The following is a 17521-nucleotide window of genomic DNA, read 5'->3' as shown; positions in this document are numbered from 1 at the left end:
TGTATATCACCCTTCACATGCTGCCCCGTTGCACTCATAATCATGAATTTATGACATTAATGCAATAATGCAATCTGACATGTTTATATTGCATAACAAGGTGCAATGTTTAAGCTTACGCATCAAGAAATGTAAAGAAGTGATAAATATCACAAGTACCTCAAATTCTTTGGAGAATGTGTGATTCATGTGAAGATCAGCAACGTGTTTTACAAATTCCTTTACCGGGAGAGCTTCATTGTCCTCTGCTGTCAAAAAAAAAAAAAAAAAAGATTAGAAACATTAGAAATTATAAATAGCTAATAAGGCATTAATAATACAAAAAAGACACTATCTGGAAAAAAAAATAGATGACAAGGCATGAAATGAATTCTTTAATTAATCTAATAAAATCTAGTCTTTTGATCAGAGTAGCTTTTGTTACCGGTAGGCAGAAGAAGAGGTGTTGATGGGGCTGATATGGCTCGGCCTGAAATGTTGTCCTCTACATAAAAATGTGCTGTTTGAAAGCATCTTCTGTAAGATAAAGATGGAACATTCAATTCCCACACATTGTTTACTCTCATCATGTAAAAATAATATAGTTTAATCCAAATAAAGGGACCAAAAAAAACAACAACTCACAAGTACACACACACACACACACGTTTGTTTCTGTGAAAAGTGTGTTCATCCCATAGGCGTAATGGTTCTCAAAAAAACTCATTCTGTATGATTTATAAGCGTTTTGAAAAATGGGGACATGGGTTATGTCCTCATAAGTCACCTTGTAATACCTGTGTCATACCCATGTGATTATACAGAGTTGTGTCCTGATATGGCACAAAAACAAGAGGACACACACACAGCAGTGAACATTGTGGGGAATTTGCCTGACTGTCATAAAATGCTCCAAAACATTTCCTAACATCACTTTTTTCTTTTGATTTTAGGTTAAATGTTACCTGTACATGTTCTCCTGTGAACTGGGGAAAGCATGTCCATGCACGTGTAATATGAAAGCAAACACTGACATACTGGCGTGTGAATGAAGATCTTATACCTCCAGTAGATGAGAATCCCCACCAGCACCAGCAGACACAGGACAGTGAGCGTGGAAACCACAGCTAGGGGAACAACCGTCCTCTTCTCTTTCTCTACGCCTCCCACCATCCCGACACGAGACTCCGGACTGCTGTTACTCGCCTCTGATCAGGGAAACAGGAGCAAAACTGTCCTTAACCCATCCATTAATCAATGATCTCAATAATAAACACATTATTCATTACATTACACAATATTCAGCACATTCAAGGAGCTACAAGAGTCCAGCTGCTATATAGTTCACCAAGAGGTGTAATAGCATTTAGTGTGTTAAAATAAAAACCCATGCTGACTGCAATATTTTCTCATCTTAAATCATTTTGCAAATCTGTGCACTGCAAAAATTATTTTTGTCTTGTTTTTCAGTAAAATATCTAAATACTTGAGAACTTTAGAAGAAAAATAACTTAACATGTAGAGTATTGTTTTCTGAAACAAACAATCAAACAAACATCAAAATTAGGTTTATACTTGAATAACAAAACATGAAAAATAAAATTAGTTTCTTCCTATGGATTAAGTTGGGATATATATATATACATGCCCATGATGTTGATGATGATTACTATTATTATTATTATTATATTTATATTTATTTATGTTTTAAGCATAAACCAGAGCTATTTTAGTACCAATGAGATACTATTATTTATTTATGTTTACATATATATATTTCATTTTGGTCAAAAATGCCTATATATAGATTTTATACATTTTTATTTAATTTTATTTTTTATTTGATTGGTTGATTGATTGATATTGTAGTACATCTAGTTAAACTAAGTGACAATGAGAAATGTTGTCTTCACAACTAGTAGAAATAAAACATATATATATATATATATATATATATATATATATATATATATATATATATATTATTTTTTTTATTTATTTTTTTTTAGTTAATATTTTAGTTATTTAAATTAAAGTAAGTTTTGGTTAATAATAACAACCCTGGTTTAATCTCATTTAATTTTTTTATAAAATATATTTAAAATATAAAACAACTTACAACCTTAAAACAAGACACATTTTGCTTGAATTAACAATATTTTACAGAGGTCAAAATGACAAAGAAAATACTTTTTTGTAGTGTTATTACCATTTTTGTGGATCAAACCCCAGTGAAATGATCAAGAATTACACAAGAAGTCATGTTTTGCACTCTCCTAATGCTGTTTTGATATCACATGCCTGTTTTACCTGCGTTCTGGTCTTCCTCTGACTCTCGGATAGTGAGTTGAGGAATTACCAGCTGTATGGGAATATCATCGCTCTGAGAGCTCACTGACCCTCCTTGACCAGAGCCAGACTCAGACTCAGCTGACCAGGTCACCCATGACAGAAACACCCGGTTCTCTGGCTCTCCGGTGGTGGCCGCCTCTCGCTCGCCCTCAAAGTAGAAAGTAGAGGACAGTCCCTCTCGGTTCTCATCTTCAGATCTACCGCTGAAGCTCAGAGGGGGGTCTTTGAGAGCCGACCGGGTTTGGTCGAGCTCCCATTCCCGGTCGAGCTCCTCCAGGAAGATTGTGGACCCCGATCCGCTGAACTCTCTTGAAGAGGGAAGCTGAGCAGAGCCCTCCTCCAAAAGAGTGGTTGAGGAATCATAGAGATTTGAGGCTTCGTGAACCATCGCTACCTTTTGATCATTGAACGATGTGGCTGTAACAAACACGTCTGGAGAGTTTAGACTTCAAATCTCTTCTGAAGAGCCGTTTATGGCGGAGGAAAGAAGCGTTTGGAAGCATCAAATCCAGCCAAATTAATCTACATTTAACTTGCAGTACCTAAAGCCACCACCAAGGGGGACCATCACCATGCGCAGGATAAAGAAGCACAGGAGCAAGAGAAGAACCACCACCGCGTTCAACATCTGAACAGTGAGCAAACCACCCGAGAAGAGAGAGTCCAGCATGTGCATTAAAATCTTGAGGATTTGTGGTACAAGGTAAATAAATACAGTAACAATTGCACCACCATCACCTTGAGTGTTTCTGATATTTCATGCATGATCTGTATAACCTGTGTGGGTTTCTTTCTCATCCTGAAAACAAAATAAGATATTTTCAAGAATGTGGGTAACCACATGTTTGACGGTAGCCATTGACTTCCATAGTATTTTTCTCCATACTATGGAAGTCAATGGCTACCGTCAACCGTTTGGTTGCCAACATTCTTCAAATGATCTTTTGTGATTGTTGGATCAACTTGAGGGTGATTAAATGATGACAGAATTTCATTTTGGCTGAACTTTCCCTTTAAAACAGTGATTCCCAACCAGGAGTTGCAGATTCGGAAAGACAGTGTAAACCTGTAATTTTTTATAACTTATATAAGATTGCATTTGCTTGCAGGTGATAATTCTACATACATGCTGAGCTGCTTTAGTAGTTAAATTACAGCACAAAAGCATTTCCTATACCCACAGTATCAATGGTTTGTAGCTCAAAGGTTTTTTTTTTTTTTGAAAAAGAAGTGCACTTAATTGCATCTGAACTGTAGTGTGCTATTTATTATTGTTTAAAGTTAAAATATTTTCAATGTACTTAATTGCTATTTCATCATTACAAATGTGCAAAATATATTTTAATAAAAGACAAGCATATTTTATTATTAAACTATTTAAGATTAGGAACTGCAATTAACAGACAATACATTCAGTTCACACTTCAGTATTCTAAGGTGAACTTCTTTTTTTTACAAGGGTGATGTTAATAGATGAATAAAGTTGGGAAACACTCTAATCACTAAACTACCCAAGTACTACTGCTAGTCATTTCATGTGATTTCCCTGCAAGCAAGTTAGCATTTAGGAAATGTTTGATTAAGCAGACACCCCAAAAAGCCGGTCTTACCGTTAAACAGGGGCTGAGTGGTCTGAGAAACGATCCTCATAGATGCTGTAAAGGCCAATCCAGTGCTGGCAGTGCTAGCATTAGCTGCTGCGCTTGTGTTTAATACAGATTCAGTGGTGCTGCTTGAAGTGTGGGCCGTCATGGTTGAGGGTTCTTGGTCCTGATCCTGAGCTGGTGTGGTTTTTGTGCTGCTGTCCTCATAGTAGACGTCTGTGACCAGCATGTTGCCGTGAGGAGGCTGGCCGCCGTCCTCTGGAAGGAGTCTGTTCAGTGGTCGTCTGGTCTCGTTTCTGCTCTTGTTTTGGTCATGTGACCATGATAGTGAAGACTCCTCTGTCATTTTCCGGCGGACTGTAACAGCAGTGGTTCTGAGCACGGGGAACAGGAAGCCTGGTTGGTCCTTTGCTGTGGTGATTGAGATGGAACTCCCGGAATCTCGGATGGGGTTTCGGCCCGGCGGAGATTTGGAAACAGGTGGAGATGTTTCCTGAGAACCAAACATGTCATGTTTTAATCAAGATGCTCATGAAAAATAATGAGGCTTATGGTTCAGTTATTTATGATTTTGTTTCTGAAGGTAGATCATAAAAATCTTACCTCATTATAGTCCTCGGATTCTGTTAAATCGCCAAAGGGATCAAGCTCATTTACTTCAAGATCAAAGAAAATATTGGTAAATTACTTATATAAATTAATTTTACAAATATGTAAATAAATTGTACAATAAATTAATATTCACGCTATACAAAAGGGTGAACAGCACACACAAAAAAAATCTGTGTCATATTTTATCCCTCCAAAAATAAATACAAAATGTATAAAATTTCCCTGACGATTAAGCACCATCACCCCCCCCCCCCCCCGCGGAAAAATACAGAAATATTTATAATAATAATAATAATAATAATAATAATATAATTTTCATTATAAGTAGTATATTTATTGAAACAAAACAATTTTTTTAAATAATTAAATATTAAATATTAAAAATAAATTCTGTAAACAAATACTACCATGATGAATACTTGAATAATAATAATGATAATAACAACAAATTAATACAAATAAATAAATACAAATTATTATTATTATTATTATACATCAATAAATAAACTGTAAACAATTGCTACTATGATGAATACTAATATAATAATAATGACATTAATAATAATAATAATAATAATTATTATTATTATTATTATTATTATATATTTAATACATTAATTCTGTAAAAAAACACTACCATGATTAATATATATCAATTATTTATTTATTTATTATTATTATTATTATTATTATTATTATTATTATTATTATTATTATTATTATTATTATTGAATGCTTTTTAAGGCACACTTGTAAAGTACAATTCTAACATACTACAATTCTTTTTTTTAATTATACTTTATATTTTTTTTATGGAAATAATGCAATATCATTAATATAGAAAGATTTTTTCATCATTAATGTTATTGTACATGTGCCTAACTGAAAATAATTGTCCTTTCGTAAACATTCTGATTTTGGTGTAAAATATGACGCAGGCATTTATGATATTTTTGTGAGATTACCAGGGTCTTCGAGAGGCATGTCCACAATAACCTGGTCACTCATTTTTCCCGTCAAGCCATTGGTGCAGAGCGCCACCACCTGGACAACATAGCTACTGTTCGCCAGCAGATGATGGATAATGGCTCCCTGGAAAAACAATATCAAACCATAACATCTGTTTCTAACCATCAGGACCAGTGTACCCTTGAACTATCAGCGATCGTTTCACAGCGCTGAGTGAGACGTCCCTACTGTGCTTCACTCATCACTGTTATATTAATCACTGCTGAAGTGTAAAAGTACTCACCACATCCTGGTCTCCGTCTGTGAGATACTGCTGTTTTGGTGGGTCTCTGCCCTGCAGTCTCTGGTAGGTGATGGAGTAGCGCTCTATGGTGGTGTCATAGACGGCCCGCGGCCGTTCCCACGTCACCACCATCCCGGTGTAGTTCTGAGAGTCGGCCTGCACGTTCTGCGGCTCAGTGCTGCAAACTGAACACAACAAGAGATCCACACTGAGTTGTGTACACAGAGAAGAGTCTAGAGTGTCATTACTAAATTAAATAATATTATAATTAATAATAATAAAATCAATAAACAATATAGTTGCATTTTGTAAAATATAATATTATTATATAATATTAAATTCAATTTCTTTTTCATACAATATAATTGAAATATTTTAATATGAGTATAAAATATAAACACATTATATATAATTTATAAACACTCTTTTTACAAAATTGTATAAAATATTTGTTAAATAACATCAAATAAATATATTCTTTATAGGCCTTTTATTTTTAATAAAAAAAATGTAAAGAAGATAAATATAGTAAAAATTGATTAAAGATTATAGTTACATTTTGACAAAATTATATATATGTGTGTGTGTGTGTGTGTGTGTCTGTGTGTGTGTGTGTGTTTTTAAATAAAAAAAATTGTAAAAAAAATTTACAATAATAATAATAAAATCAATAAACAATATAGTTGCATTTTGTAAAATATAATATTATTATATAATATCAAATTCAATTTATTTTTCATACAATATAATTAAAATATTTCAATATGAGTATAAAATATGTACACGTTATATATAATTCACTCTTTTTACTAAATTGTATAAAATATTTGTTAAATAACATCAAATAAATATATTCTTTATAGACATTTATTTTTAATAAAAATAAGTAAATAAGTAAGTAAAAATTTATTATAGTTACATTTTGACAAAATTATATATATATATGTGTGTGTGTGTGTGTGTGTGTGTGTGTGTGTGTGTTTGTGTGTGTGTGTTTTTAAATAAAATAAATTGTAAAACATTTTTAAATTTTTTTTAATAAAACATAAATAGGATCAAAAAATATTCAATAAACATAAAATATATTAAGAAGATTTAAAACTAAGTAAACATAATTCTTAGCCTTATTTATTGAGAGGGAAAACAATTCCAAGCAATAAGACACTAGACAGTGTGTTATATTCTGAATATCCAGATGGAGAGCCTGAGAGAATATCAGGTTATTGCAGAACAGTTAACTTCAGTCGAATAGCAATAATTTAGAAAACTGCTTCTCAATCAGCTCTGTCTGAAACAGAAATGGTGCATTTGTTTTCTTGGAAAAATGCCAAAGTAGGGTTACCTAGCAACAGGCATTCACTGCAGGGTTTTAAAAAGCAGAACGCATGTGTGTCCACGGTCAGAGGAGGAGGTCTGACCTCTCACTCCTCTATGATCATTATTTTATACCGTGTGTGTGTGTGTGTGTGTGGTTTGCATACTGGGTGCAGGAACTTCCTCTGTGCCGGTGTAGGACGAGAACACTTGTCCCATGAACTGCTGCTGTTGTTCTCTGTAGTTGTTCTGCAGGTAGTCGGTCAGCATGACGTATCCGGCCTGCTGTATGGTCATAACATCACAGAACACCTCCAGCTACAAACACACACCAAAACACGGGAGACGACCATGAGACCATCCAGTTGCAATAATTCCATATTGCAATAATAGGAACTTAAATAATTAAGAATACAGACAAAAATAGTTATTATTATTATTATTATAGTATAGTGGCATTTCATAAAATATTTTAAATAATGAATAAAAAAAAATGTTTTTCATACAACAATTATAAATTCTAAAAACAGTCAATATACATATAAAATATATAAAAAATATACATAATTTAGTAAAATGTGTAAAAAGAATAAAATGTTTTACAGATAATATTAAATATGATTTTTTTTTTTCATAAAACATATATAGGATCACAAAAATTTAATCAAGAAACATAAAATATATAAAAGAGAGAAAAAATTGTTAAATTCATTAATTTCATAAAATATAAGAAAGATCATTGAAAATATAATCTATAAACCAAATATATAAATAAAGTAAAATTTTGTTAAATATTTTTTGCAAATTAAATTAAATATAAAAAAAACATTTTACATAATACATAGATAAAATATCGGAAAATAAATAATTTTTTTATAAATTTTATAAATTAGATAAAAGACAATAATCAAATACATAAGCAACAATGTACATAATCTCACTAGTTAGTATAGTTTGACTATAGTAACTAGTGAGTTAGTATAGCCAATCAATCAATCAATACATATTGATTTTCTTGTGCAAGAAGACATTATACTGTGCAAGACGAGCTTTATACAACAAATATCATTACACAAAAATAAAACAGCAAGGATCGGAATTTGCTTTCACAACTAAGCATTACTATCAAGTTCATATATTTATATTTTTTTTATACTGATTGCAATTAAAGTGAAAACGAGATAAATGAGTGCATGAGTGAATTTATGCAGTTGCGGGTCAGTAACGAGATCAGACGACACGATGAACTAGCAGAGGTTTCATCAGCTTTACTTCAGCATGAAAATTTCATGCTCAAGAAACAGTCTGTGCTTAAAGTGGATCAGGCACGGGGCAAAGAAAAAATAGCAGCACACCCGCATGACAAAAAAACCTCCTCGCATCTGAAAACTGAGCTTTAAAGTGCAGCTGGATGAGAGAGGCAAAGTTTTGTTCGCTGACATCCAGAGCTTATCTCTGATCCACACGTCAGGCTGTGGCCAGCTGAAATATTAATGCACGCCTCCGTCTGCTAGAGAATAGCTTAAAGGGGCTGTCAGGGATGAATTCACCATGCTATATTTTTAGGAGAGAGGTTTCTCTCTCCCTCTGACACACACACACACACACACACACACAATCATGCCAGTGGCTGCAATACTGACCCCAAACTCTTCTCACTTGGCCTGATCTATGGTTTAAAAGTTACTATAAATGTGATCGCAAATTTGAGCTGTTGGTGGCGCTAGAGAGTTTACGTTAGAGACTCCAAATTTGCTGTGGTTGATGTTCGTACTATTCTTTATCTGTGTGCCAAATTTGACAAATTCTTGCAAGCCTACTATGGCTTGCCATGGACTCAAATCCCGAAACCAAATAAGAAGCTGAAATACATCCTCAGATCCAGTTGGTCTACGCCATCAAATTCAATGATGAGTTAATATGAGAGCAATTGCATCTATCAAAAAGATTTTAATACCCTATTCCAAGCATAGTCTGAAGATGATTTGTGACCTTTTTTGGGAAAATTGGATAAAAAAGCCATATTTTTGACAAATTCTACATTTTCTTGATGGAAAATGACATTTTAGGATGCAATCAAATCGTACTGAGTGAAGGAATCTGAAGCTCTTCTAGCTCTTATGGCTCAAGTGATATTAGCATAAATACGAGTGCAAATTTGAGCCATTGCTGGCACTACAGGGTTTTAGTTAAAGACTCTACATTTGGTGGTATTACTATCCAGGCTTCCTCTATTTGTGTGCCAATTTTCATAACTTTCTCCCAAGCTGTTCTGTGGGTTTCCATAGACTCAATAACAGAAGAGGGAACGAAAGCTAAAGAAGAAAATCGACCCAGTTTGGTTTGATCTATTAAAAAAACCTTTTAACAACAGTTTGCCAGCACGGTGTGAAGATGATCTGAGCCAGTTTTGGTGAAGACTGCGTTTTGTTTCTGTGTTATGTTTCCAGCCCTTTCGGTTCAAGTTATAAGCATGAGTTCAAATTTGAGCTTTTGGTGGAGCTAGAGAGTTTGAGAATCCATTATTGTGCTTCATTTTCAGACTATTCTCTATCTATGTGCCAAATTTCATAACTTTCCATCAAGTGGTTCTATGGGCTGTTCTATGAGAAGAATAATGTATGTCCTGACCTGTGTTTCTGAGATGGCCACTGTGTTTTTAAACACGATCCACTCCACGTTCTCGGAGCAGGGCGGCGCGGTCAGTGAGCCGTTGTACATGAAGTATTTTTCGGTGGACTGAGGAAGCAGAGCCAGCAGAGAAAACGCTTCCAGAGGGTTGCTTTTACCTTCAATACAAGCATGTTTGTGTTTTTCTTATTGCAGTTGGAAATAATGAAAAGTTTGTGGATGTAATCTTAAAAAAAAAAAAAAAAAAGATTTACCAAATCGGCTCACACTGTTTACTCCTTCAATGATGGCTGCATAGTCCTGGTTGTCTTCAATACTGGCCTAAACAATTTGATAAAATTATGATAAAAGGGTTGCAGATATGAGTTAATATACAGATGTGTTTGTGTTTTTTATGGTTCGCAGGATGAAAATGTCACCTCAAAAAGGACAGCTACAGCAGTAAGCTTTCCTCCGCTACTTATCGCCTCGTCGATGGATTCAAACTCCTCGTCATCAAAACAATAGATCTGCATCTGTGAGAGAGAAACAACTGCAGTTCATTTCATTTTTTGAATGAATTTTGCTTAGAGTCAACATAAAATCATAAAACCACATTTTTACCCACTAAATTACCTTTTTTTTTTTTTTTTGCTGGAAATTCAATGAATGGAAGATATTTAATTTATTTTTCATTGTGTTTAATTATATACCCCAGTAATGGGATATATTAAATACTTGGAAAGGAAGTTTTTTTTTTTTTTTTTTTTTATTATTATTATTTTATACTTTTTTTGCTGGAAATACAGTGAATGGATATTGAAGAAGAAGAAGAAAAAGAAGAAGAAGAAGAAGAAGAAGAAGAAGAAGAAGAAGAAGAAGAAAAAGAAGAAGAAGAAGAAGAAGAAGAAGAAGAAAAAGAACGCCAATGGATACATCACACCTTCGGTGCCTTGCCCCTAACAATAATAATAATTCCACAGTTCAAACATTAAATTCTATAAAATTTCAATTAAATTCCTCCCAGAATATTCTCCACTGAATACTGTTACACTTATAATTATGTCACATTATTATGAATATTAAACACATTGATGCTTTACCATCATTATTTTCAGTCTTACAGAGAGTGATTTATGGCGATTCAGACGTGTGTTGAACTTTACCTCCAGGGGGAACCTGTTTCCATTCAGACTGTGTTCAGATCCGTCTGAAGTGGCGTTACATCGGCCCCAATGGAACGTGATCCTGCCCACTTTAAACCTGGATCTGAGCCCACCTCCGCTTATGAAGTACTGACCGTTCAGACTGATTATCACTGAGAAACACGATACACACACACAAACTCAAGGACCGCTTGACGCGTAATTGTGCTCTTCTTTCAGCATGCCTAATTGCTCATATTTCATATTTCATCGCTGATAAAAGATTCATTTTAAGCTTTGCCTTTTGTGCTGGAATAATCCCTCACTCTCCCGGTGTCAAATCAGAACAAAAGATTCAGCACCAGCTTTTCTTCTGCGCTCCTGTAAAAGCACAGACCCTCTAAAAGACGGCCAGCTAACATTCACAGGTATGAGAAAGAAACACCAGAAGATTTGATTCTTCAGCAGCGTCTGCAGCTGATTAATCTCAGGTTGTAATTGCATTCATCGCAGGCCATCGCTGTGGGGAGTGCTGGTTAAAAGAGGGATTTCAAATGCAAGACACGTTTCATCTGCACTAGATCACAGATGGGAACACCACAGACCTGTTTTGCCGTCGTTGGTGATGGTGGTGGATTCAGTGGTTGGTTGATCCCAGTTCTCCAGCTGCAGATTCTGGTACTGAACCCTGACCTGCGTGAACTCCTCACTGATGTCAATAGGAGACTGCCTGGCATTGCCACACACCGGATATTTCTTTCCCCAGTGCTTCTGGTTCAGGGCCCCTGTGAAGAATAATGGTGAATATTCTAATCTTAATAACTGCATACACTTTTATCCAAAGCTACTTACAAAAGCAATTTGTCAGACATCAATCTTGAAGCAAATCAGGTAAAGATATGCTGTGTTAATTAATGCACCAAATATTCACCAGAATTTATTTTGACTTTTAGGTAATATATATATATATATATATATATATATATATATATATATATATATATATATATACATATATTTCTGCCTTGCCTTTTAGTTTGTTTATTCCCTTAAACAGTCCTGTAATGTGACTATATTATTTTAATCAGTTACTATGAGATCCAAAATGCATGTAGAATAATTATACAAGAACTATAAAAATGCTACAAAAAGTAGTTTTATGAAATACAAAAAAGTGCAGCTATCCACAATTTTTTTATGTATATATATATATATATATATATATATAATTAAATAGTATACAAATATTATAAATATTAATAATATTTTATTTAAAATGTTTATATTATTTTAAACATTATATATATTTCTAAAAAAATATTAGATTTCTTATAAAGATTTAAAAACTGTCGTTCGTACTTTTATATTTATTTTATGTATTTTATTAAAGCATGAGCCTTGGATTCAGTGCTTTTTCTAAAACATTGTGGTTCAGATTTGTGTTTTAAAATTAAGTTTAAAATCTTTTCTGCCTAAAATGTTCTGATTTCTTTATTGTGCACTACGAATAAAAAGGCCAAAAATGTAAACCAATGGCATATGGCAGCAAACTGAAGCACATGGTATGGCATATGAAGAGTCAGTGCTGATCAGAGCAGAATAATGCCACTTGCAGTGATGTTGAACACACAAACCGAGCGCTATGATATATCACACTGACTTCAGCAGATGATAAACTCACAGAGCAGATGGCAACGGGTCACACATCACTGAACACACACACACAAACATAAACACAGCTGATTAAAAGTGCCCCCGAGGACGTGTCTTTAAGAAGCTCGATCTGAATTATCAGCTCTAATGTTCCCTGGAAGGACGATTAGCGTGTATATTTTCACATTGATTTCACTTTCAGCTCCTGGGTGGCAATTCTTCACCCTCTTAAGCTGCAACATAATTAATACGTCCCTAACAGGCTATACAGGATCACGTCCACCATGTGAGGACGGCAGAACCACATCCGCAAGCTACTTAATATCGACAAACGTTGGCCATTAGCCTGATTGATGGAGCCACATTCAACAGGAACACAGTGTTTTGAGCTATGAGTCTGTCAGGATACAGCAGTGCGCATCTGGATCCAGCAGACACACAATATGGCAAGCTATTTTAACATTTAATCCTTAAAATGTACTAGCATTTATTTTCACACTACTAGTACTTATTTCTTAGCCAGTAAGGACTAATGCTTATTTGTAGATACTAGTGCTTATTCATTAGCTGCTTATTCTTTAGCCTTTTAGCATTTATTCATTAGCTATTAGCACTTATACTGTAGCTACTGATGCTTATTCTTAATCTACTAGATTAAGCTCTACTAGAGCTTAATGTTTAGATACTGGCACTTATTCATTAACTACTGACACTTATTCTTTAGCTACTGAAGCTTATTTAGTTAGTGACATTTTTCTTTAGCTACTGACATTTTTCTTTAGCTACTGACATTTATTCTTTAGCTACTGATGCTTATTTGGTTAGTGATGTTTATGCTTTAGCTGCTGACACTTATTCATTAACTTCTGTCGCTTTTTCTTTAGCTACTGATGCTTATTTAGTTAGTGGCATTTGTTCTTTAGCTTCTGATGCTTATTCATTAACTACTAATGTTTATTCTTTAGCACTGTTGGGAACGTTACTTTAAAAAAGTAATTAGTTATAGTTACTCACTACTTATTCCAAAAAGTAACTGAGTTAGTAACTGAATTACTCTATAATAAAAGTAACTCGTTACCAGGGAAAGTAACTATTTGCGTTACTGTTAAAAAAAAAAAAAAAAAGTTGCTATATGTCAAAGAATTTTTTTTTTTTTTTTTTTTTTTTTTTTTTTGGAGCAGTTTTCACAAGTCAGTTAAAATGAATAGAACAGACAGGTGTTCGTACATAACTTTCAATATTTATTGCACGTCAACAGACAGCAAGAGTTTTATCATGCACTTCCAAGTATTATCTTTGTAAGAAAAGTGTTTTTTGCCACTAGCTTTGTAGATGCGTGTGTCACATATTACATGTACACATTACATGCACGTTCTTGCCTTTGAACACAATGAATTTGAAATAGTGCTTATATCTCCACCTTGAAAATGCCAACTTTTCATCAGATTGCTGCCGACTCGCCATCTCTGCTGCTGCTGCTCTCGGGTGCGTGTGTGTTTGACGCCGCTGGTGTAAAAACACTGGCTCTGATTGGCTACCATGAAACACATGACTCTGCCTTAGCCAATCATAATCACTTATCTTGATATTAACCCAAGATAGTTCGGATTACATAGTTTATTAAATCAATGCATAGTAACGCACCGCATTTAACGTCCAGTAATGTTAGCGGCGTTATAACGACGGGAAAAGTAATTAGTTAGATTACCCCGTTACTGAAAAAATAACGTCGTTACCTAACGCTGTTGCTTTAAACGGCGTTATTCCAAACACTGTTCTTTAGCTACTGAAGCTTATTCATTAACTACTAATGTTTATTCTTTAGCCACTGAGACTTACTTGGTTATTAATGTTTATTCTTTAGCTACTGACGCGTATTCATTAAGTACTCATGCTTATTTAGTTAGTGACGTTTGTTATTTAGCTATTGATGCTTATTCTTTAGCTAATAATGTTTATTCTTTAAATACTAGCATTTACTCTTTAGCTACTGCCACCTCTTCTATAGTTCAATCAGGACCACTTCCGTCAAGTATATTTAATGACAATTATAATTGCATACAGTTAGTGTTGGCGGTATGGTTATGTTCTGGGCAACACTCCACACGCCTGTCCATGCAGCCATGCTTGGACAGAGCGGGGAAAGCAGCAAGACAACCCCCCCTGGGGTACAGAACAGAACCATAAGCATACATAATTACAATTCTCAATTACATGAGTTGTAAACAAAATGTCATGGAGACTGATTCCAATGAAGACACTGTAAAGAAAGAACAAATTAGAGCAGATTGCAGGTTCAGTTGGTGGAGTTGGGGTTGGAGGAGGGAGTTAATTGCAAGCAGCAATGCGATGGAGAGACACTGAATAATGGGAATTTAAATAGACCGCAGGAGATAGGTGTCAAGACTGGATTGGTACATGTCAGGAAAAGCTGACTGTCAGCTGATGCAAGCATGACTCACGTGACCTGACTGAACTAACGCGATGCTTGATTTTATTCATCAGCTTCTAGCGGTTGTTCATTAGCTACTAGCTCATATTCTTTGGCTTATACCTTTGAATTATTTAGCTACTAGCATGTATCCTTTAGCTACTCCTTGCTAATTAGCTAATAGTGATTCTTCATTAGTGAGTGGTGCTAAGCTACTAGTGCATATTCTTTAGCTACTAATGTTGATTTATCCCTCATGAAAATTAACCATGGTTTTATTATAGCAAAAGTGCAGTAACCATGTTTTTTGGCAGACTGAACACCCATTTGTATAACCACAGTTTTACCACAAATACCATTGTTAAACTATATGGTTAATGTAGCAATTGGTTAATTTGTGGTTACAATGGTTTAACTACATTTCTTAAGGGATTAGCTACTATACTAGTGCTTAATCATCAGACATTAGCGTTGACCTTTCCTATTCCTGATTCATTAGCTACTAGTGTTTATTCTTTTGCAATTAGCACTTATTTATTTATTAGAACTTAATTTCATAAAACTATAGATATCAGTTATCAGTACCTATTCATTATGATACTACAACGTTTTAATTAGAGATTTATTAGCATGAAAATGTATGCTAGAAAATTTCGAGGGTTAAAATGGCTTGCCACATATACACACACACACACACACACACACACACACACACACACATGGATACGCTGTAATCAAAGAGAAGCGCTGCTGCTATGGTAACCGCTAGTCTGCGGATGTGGCATAAACGTAGAGCCTGAAGTAATTTCAAGGATTTTGAGACCTCTGGGCTGCTCTGACATTTTGAATATTTCTATTTTTCTAACAGCATGTAAGGTCAGATCGCTCACAATCGAAGGCTGCAGTAACAGGTAGGATGTGCTTTGGCCTTTGAAGCGATCTGCAGAATTATGGCGCATGGGAACAAACGTGAGAACGATCACAGACGGGAACGGTTATTGCAGATTCCTCTCCCTCCATAATGACACCTGATCCACACTGACATTCAGTCTGATTAAACCAGCCAATTATCCACAACAGTCTCCACGCAAGAAAGTCGGCAAAGGAGCAGTAAATCAAACAACCAGTGTGAATGTCTGTGGACTCATAAAGGAGCAACTATTCACAAAACCACACCTTTTTTTATAAATAATAATTAATTAAGTTTAAAATGCAAATAATTATTTATATAAATATAAATATATACAATTAAATAAATAAGTTAATAATAATAACCAATATTTATTGTATCAATATTAAATATATTTGTATAAAATTATAATTAATATAATAATACAGATAATATTATATATAATATTTAATATTTATTTTAAAAATAAATAAAATAGCATTTTAAACTTATTATATATAATATTATTTGTATTATTATATAAATAATAATAATAAAACAATAAATATTGGTTATTATTATTAACTTATATATTTAATTGCATGTATTTATATTTAAATTTATAAAAGTTAAAATTACAAATAATTTATTACATTTTAAACTTAATTATTTCATTATTAAAATATAAAAATATAATAATATTACATTTTTATAAAAAAAAAACATAAGACTTAGGTATTATGATAATTACTGTTTGCAGTAGAAACCAGTGTGTTCTTAATTAAGATAACATATTAAAATAATATGATATCACACATCAATTGTAAATATCAAGCAGCAAAACTACACCCGAAGCTACACCCATAGAATTAAAAAATGGCGGCACCCATTTTTACGTCAGGAAAAAGGTGGAGGATAGGATGTAGCTTGAATGTGAGTAACTTGTGGAGTCAGTTCAGTGGCAACTAAGCTTGTGTACACCATAGAGCAATGCAATCGATGAGTAATTTACACATCAACACAACATTTCCCTAGTTGCTCTAGAGAAACATATGTATTTATATATACATCACGCCTTCAGGAAAATCATGAGCAGTAAAGCTGAGGTGCTGCTGAGGACGGAGGCGGCAGGTTATCAGAGCATTCATATGATTAGAGGAAAGAGCGGCAGCCCCCGCAGCAGATGGAGACAGGAATCACACACCCCTGGGCTCTGGAAAACAGTCTCGACGGGAGACTGACATGCTACAGTAACTCATGATCATGTAAGAACTCCATCCCCAAACCAAACCTTCACTGCCTACATAGACAGCTGCATGCAGATTCAAACTGAGCCTCATAAATGACTGATTTGAAACACTCCACATCAGCACACAACTATAAGATGAAATATTTATTATACAGTATAGATCGGTACATATTACATATGTTTTTCCCCATGCTTTTCCTGTGAAATGTGAAAACTTTAAAGACTATACTGTAAAAAAAAAAAAAAAAAACATTTCACATTTAATTCAAGCATTACCTGCCCGTTCTTTGCTAATTTTACTTGCCATTTCTAAAATACTTCAGTATTTCTTACTTAAATATGTTAAAATGACGTACAAAATTTTATGTAAAAAAATATATATAATCATTTTATAAGATATATAATATAAAGTTAATATAAAGTTTCAATTT

At 33.9% G+C, this 17521-nt stretch overlaps 1 protein-coding gene across 4 annotated transcripts in view; it reads right to left on the bottom strand.

Annotated features, from left to right (window-relative positions):
* Window positions 1–17521, bottom strand: part of ptprz1b (protein tyrosine phosphatase receptor type Z1b) — a 39986-nt gene that overhangs the window by 8305 nt on the left and 14160 nt on the right. For 2 of the 4 annotated variants that reach the window (XM_052555056.1, XM_052555054.1), the window contains exons 3-15: window positions 11474–11653; window positions 10890–11041; window positions 10164–10259; window positions 9999–10065; window positions 9745–9902; window positions 7281–7431; window positions 5800–5984; window positions 5513–5639; window positions 4539–4591; window positions 3942–4428; window positions 1043–1187; window positions 425–516; window positions 160–245 (exon numbers count right to left, since the gene is read on the bottom strand). In XM_052555056.1, coding sequence (XP_052411016.1) covers window positions 160–245; window positions 425–516; window positions 1043–1187; window positions 3942–4428; window positions 4539–4591; window positions 5513–5639; window positions 5800–5984; window positions 7281–7431; window positions 9745–9902; window positions 9999–10065; window positions 10164–10259; window positions 10890–11041; window positions 11474–11653 — 1979 coding nt within the window. Of the gene's footprint in view, window positions 1–159; window positions 249–424; window positions 517–1042; window positions 1188–3941; window positions 4429–4538; window positions 4592–5512; window positions 5640–5799; window positions 5985–7280; window positions 7432–9744; window positions 9903–9998; window positions 10066–10163; window positions 10260–10889; window positions 11042–11473; window positions 11654–17521 lie in introns of all 4 variants that reach the window. The other 2 variants (XM_052555053.1, XM_052555055.1) reach the window with 1 other exon arrangement.

The sequence above is a fragment of the Carassius gibelio genome, chromosome B4 (genome assembly GCF_023724105.1).
Source record: "Carassius gibelio isolate Cgi1373 ecotype wild population from Czech Republic chromosome B4, carGib1.2-hapl.c, whole genome shotgun sequence".
NCBI classification, from domain to species: domain Eukaryota; kingdom Metazoa; phylum Chordata; class Actinopteri; order Cypriniformes; family Cyprinidae; genus Carassius; species Carassius gibelio.
The sequence above is the reverse complement of the archived record's forward strand: the minus strand, read 5'-3'. Positions and strand labels throughout refer to the sequence as shown.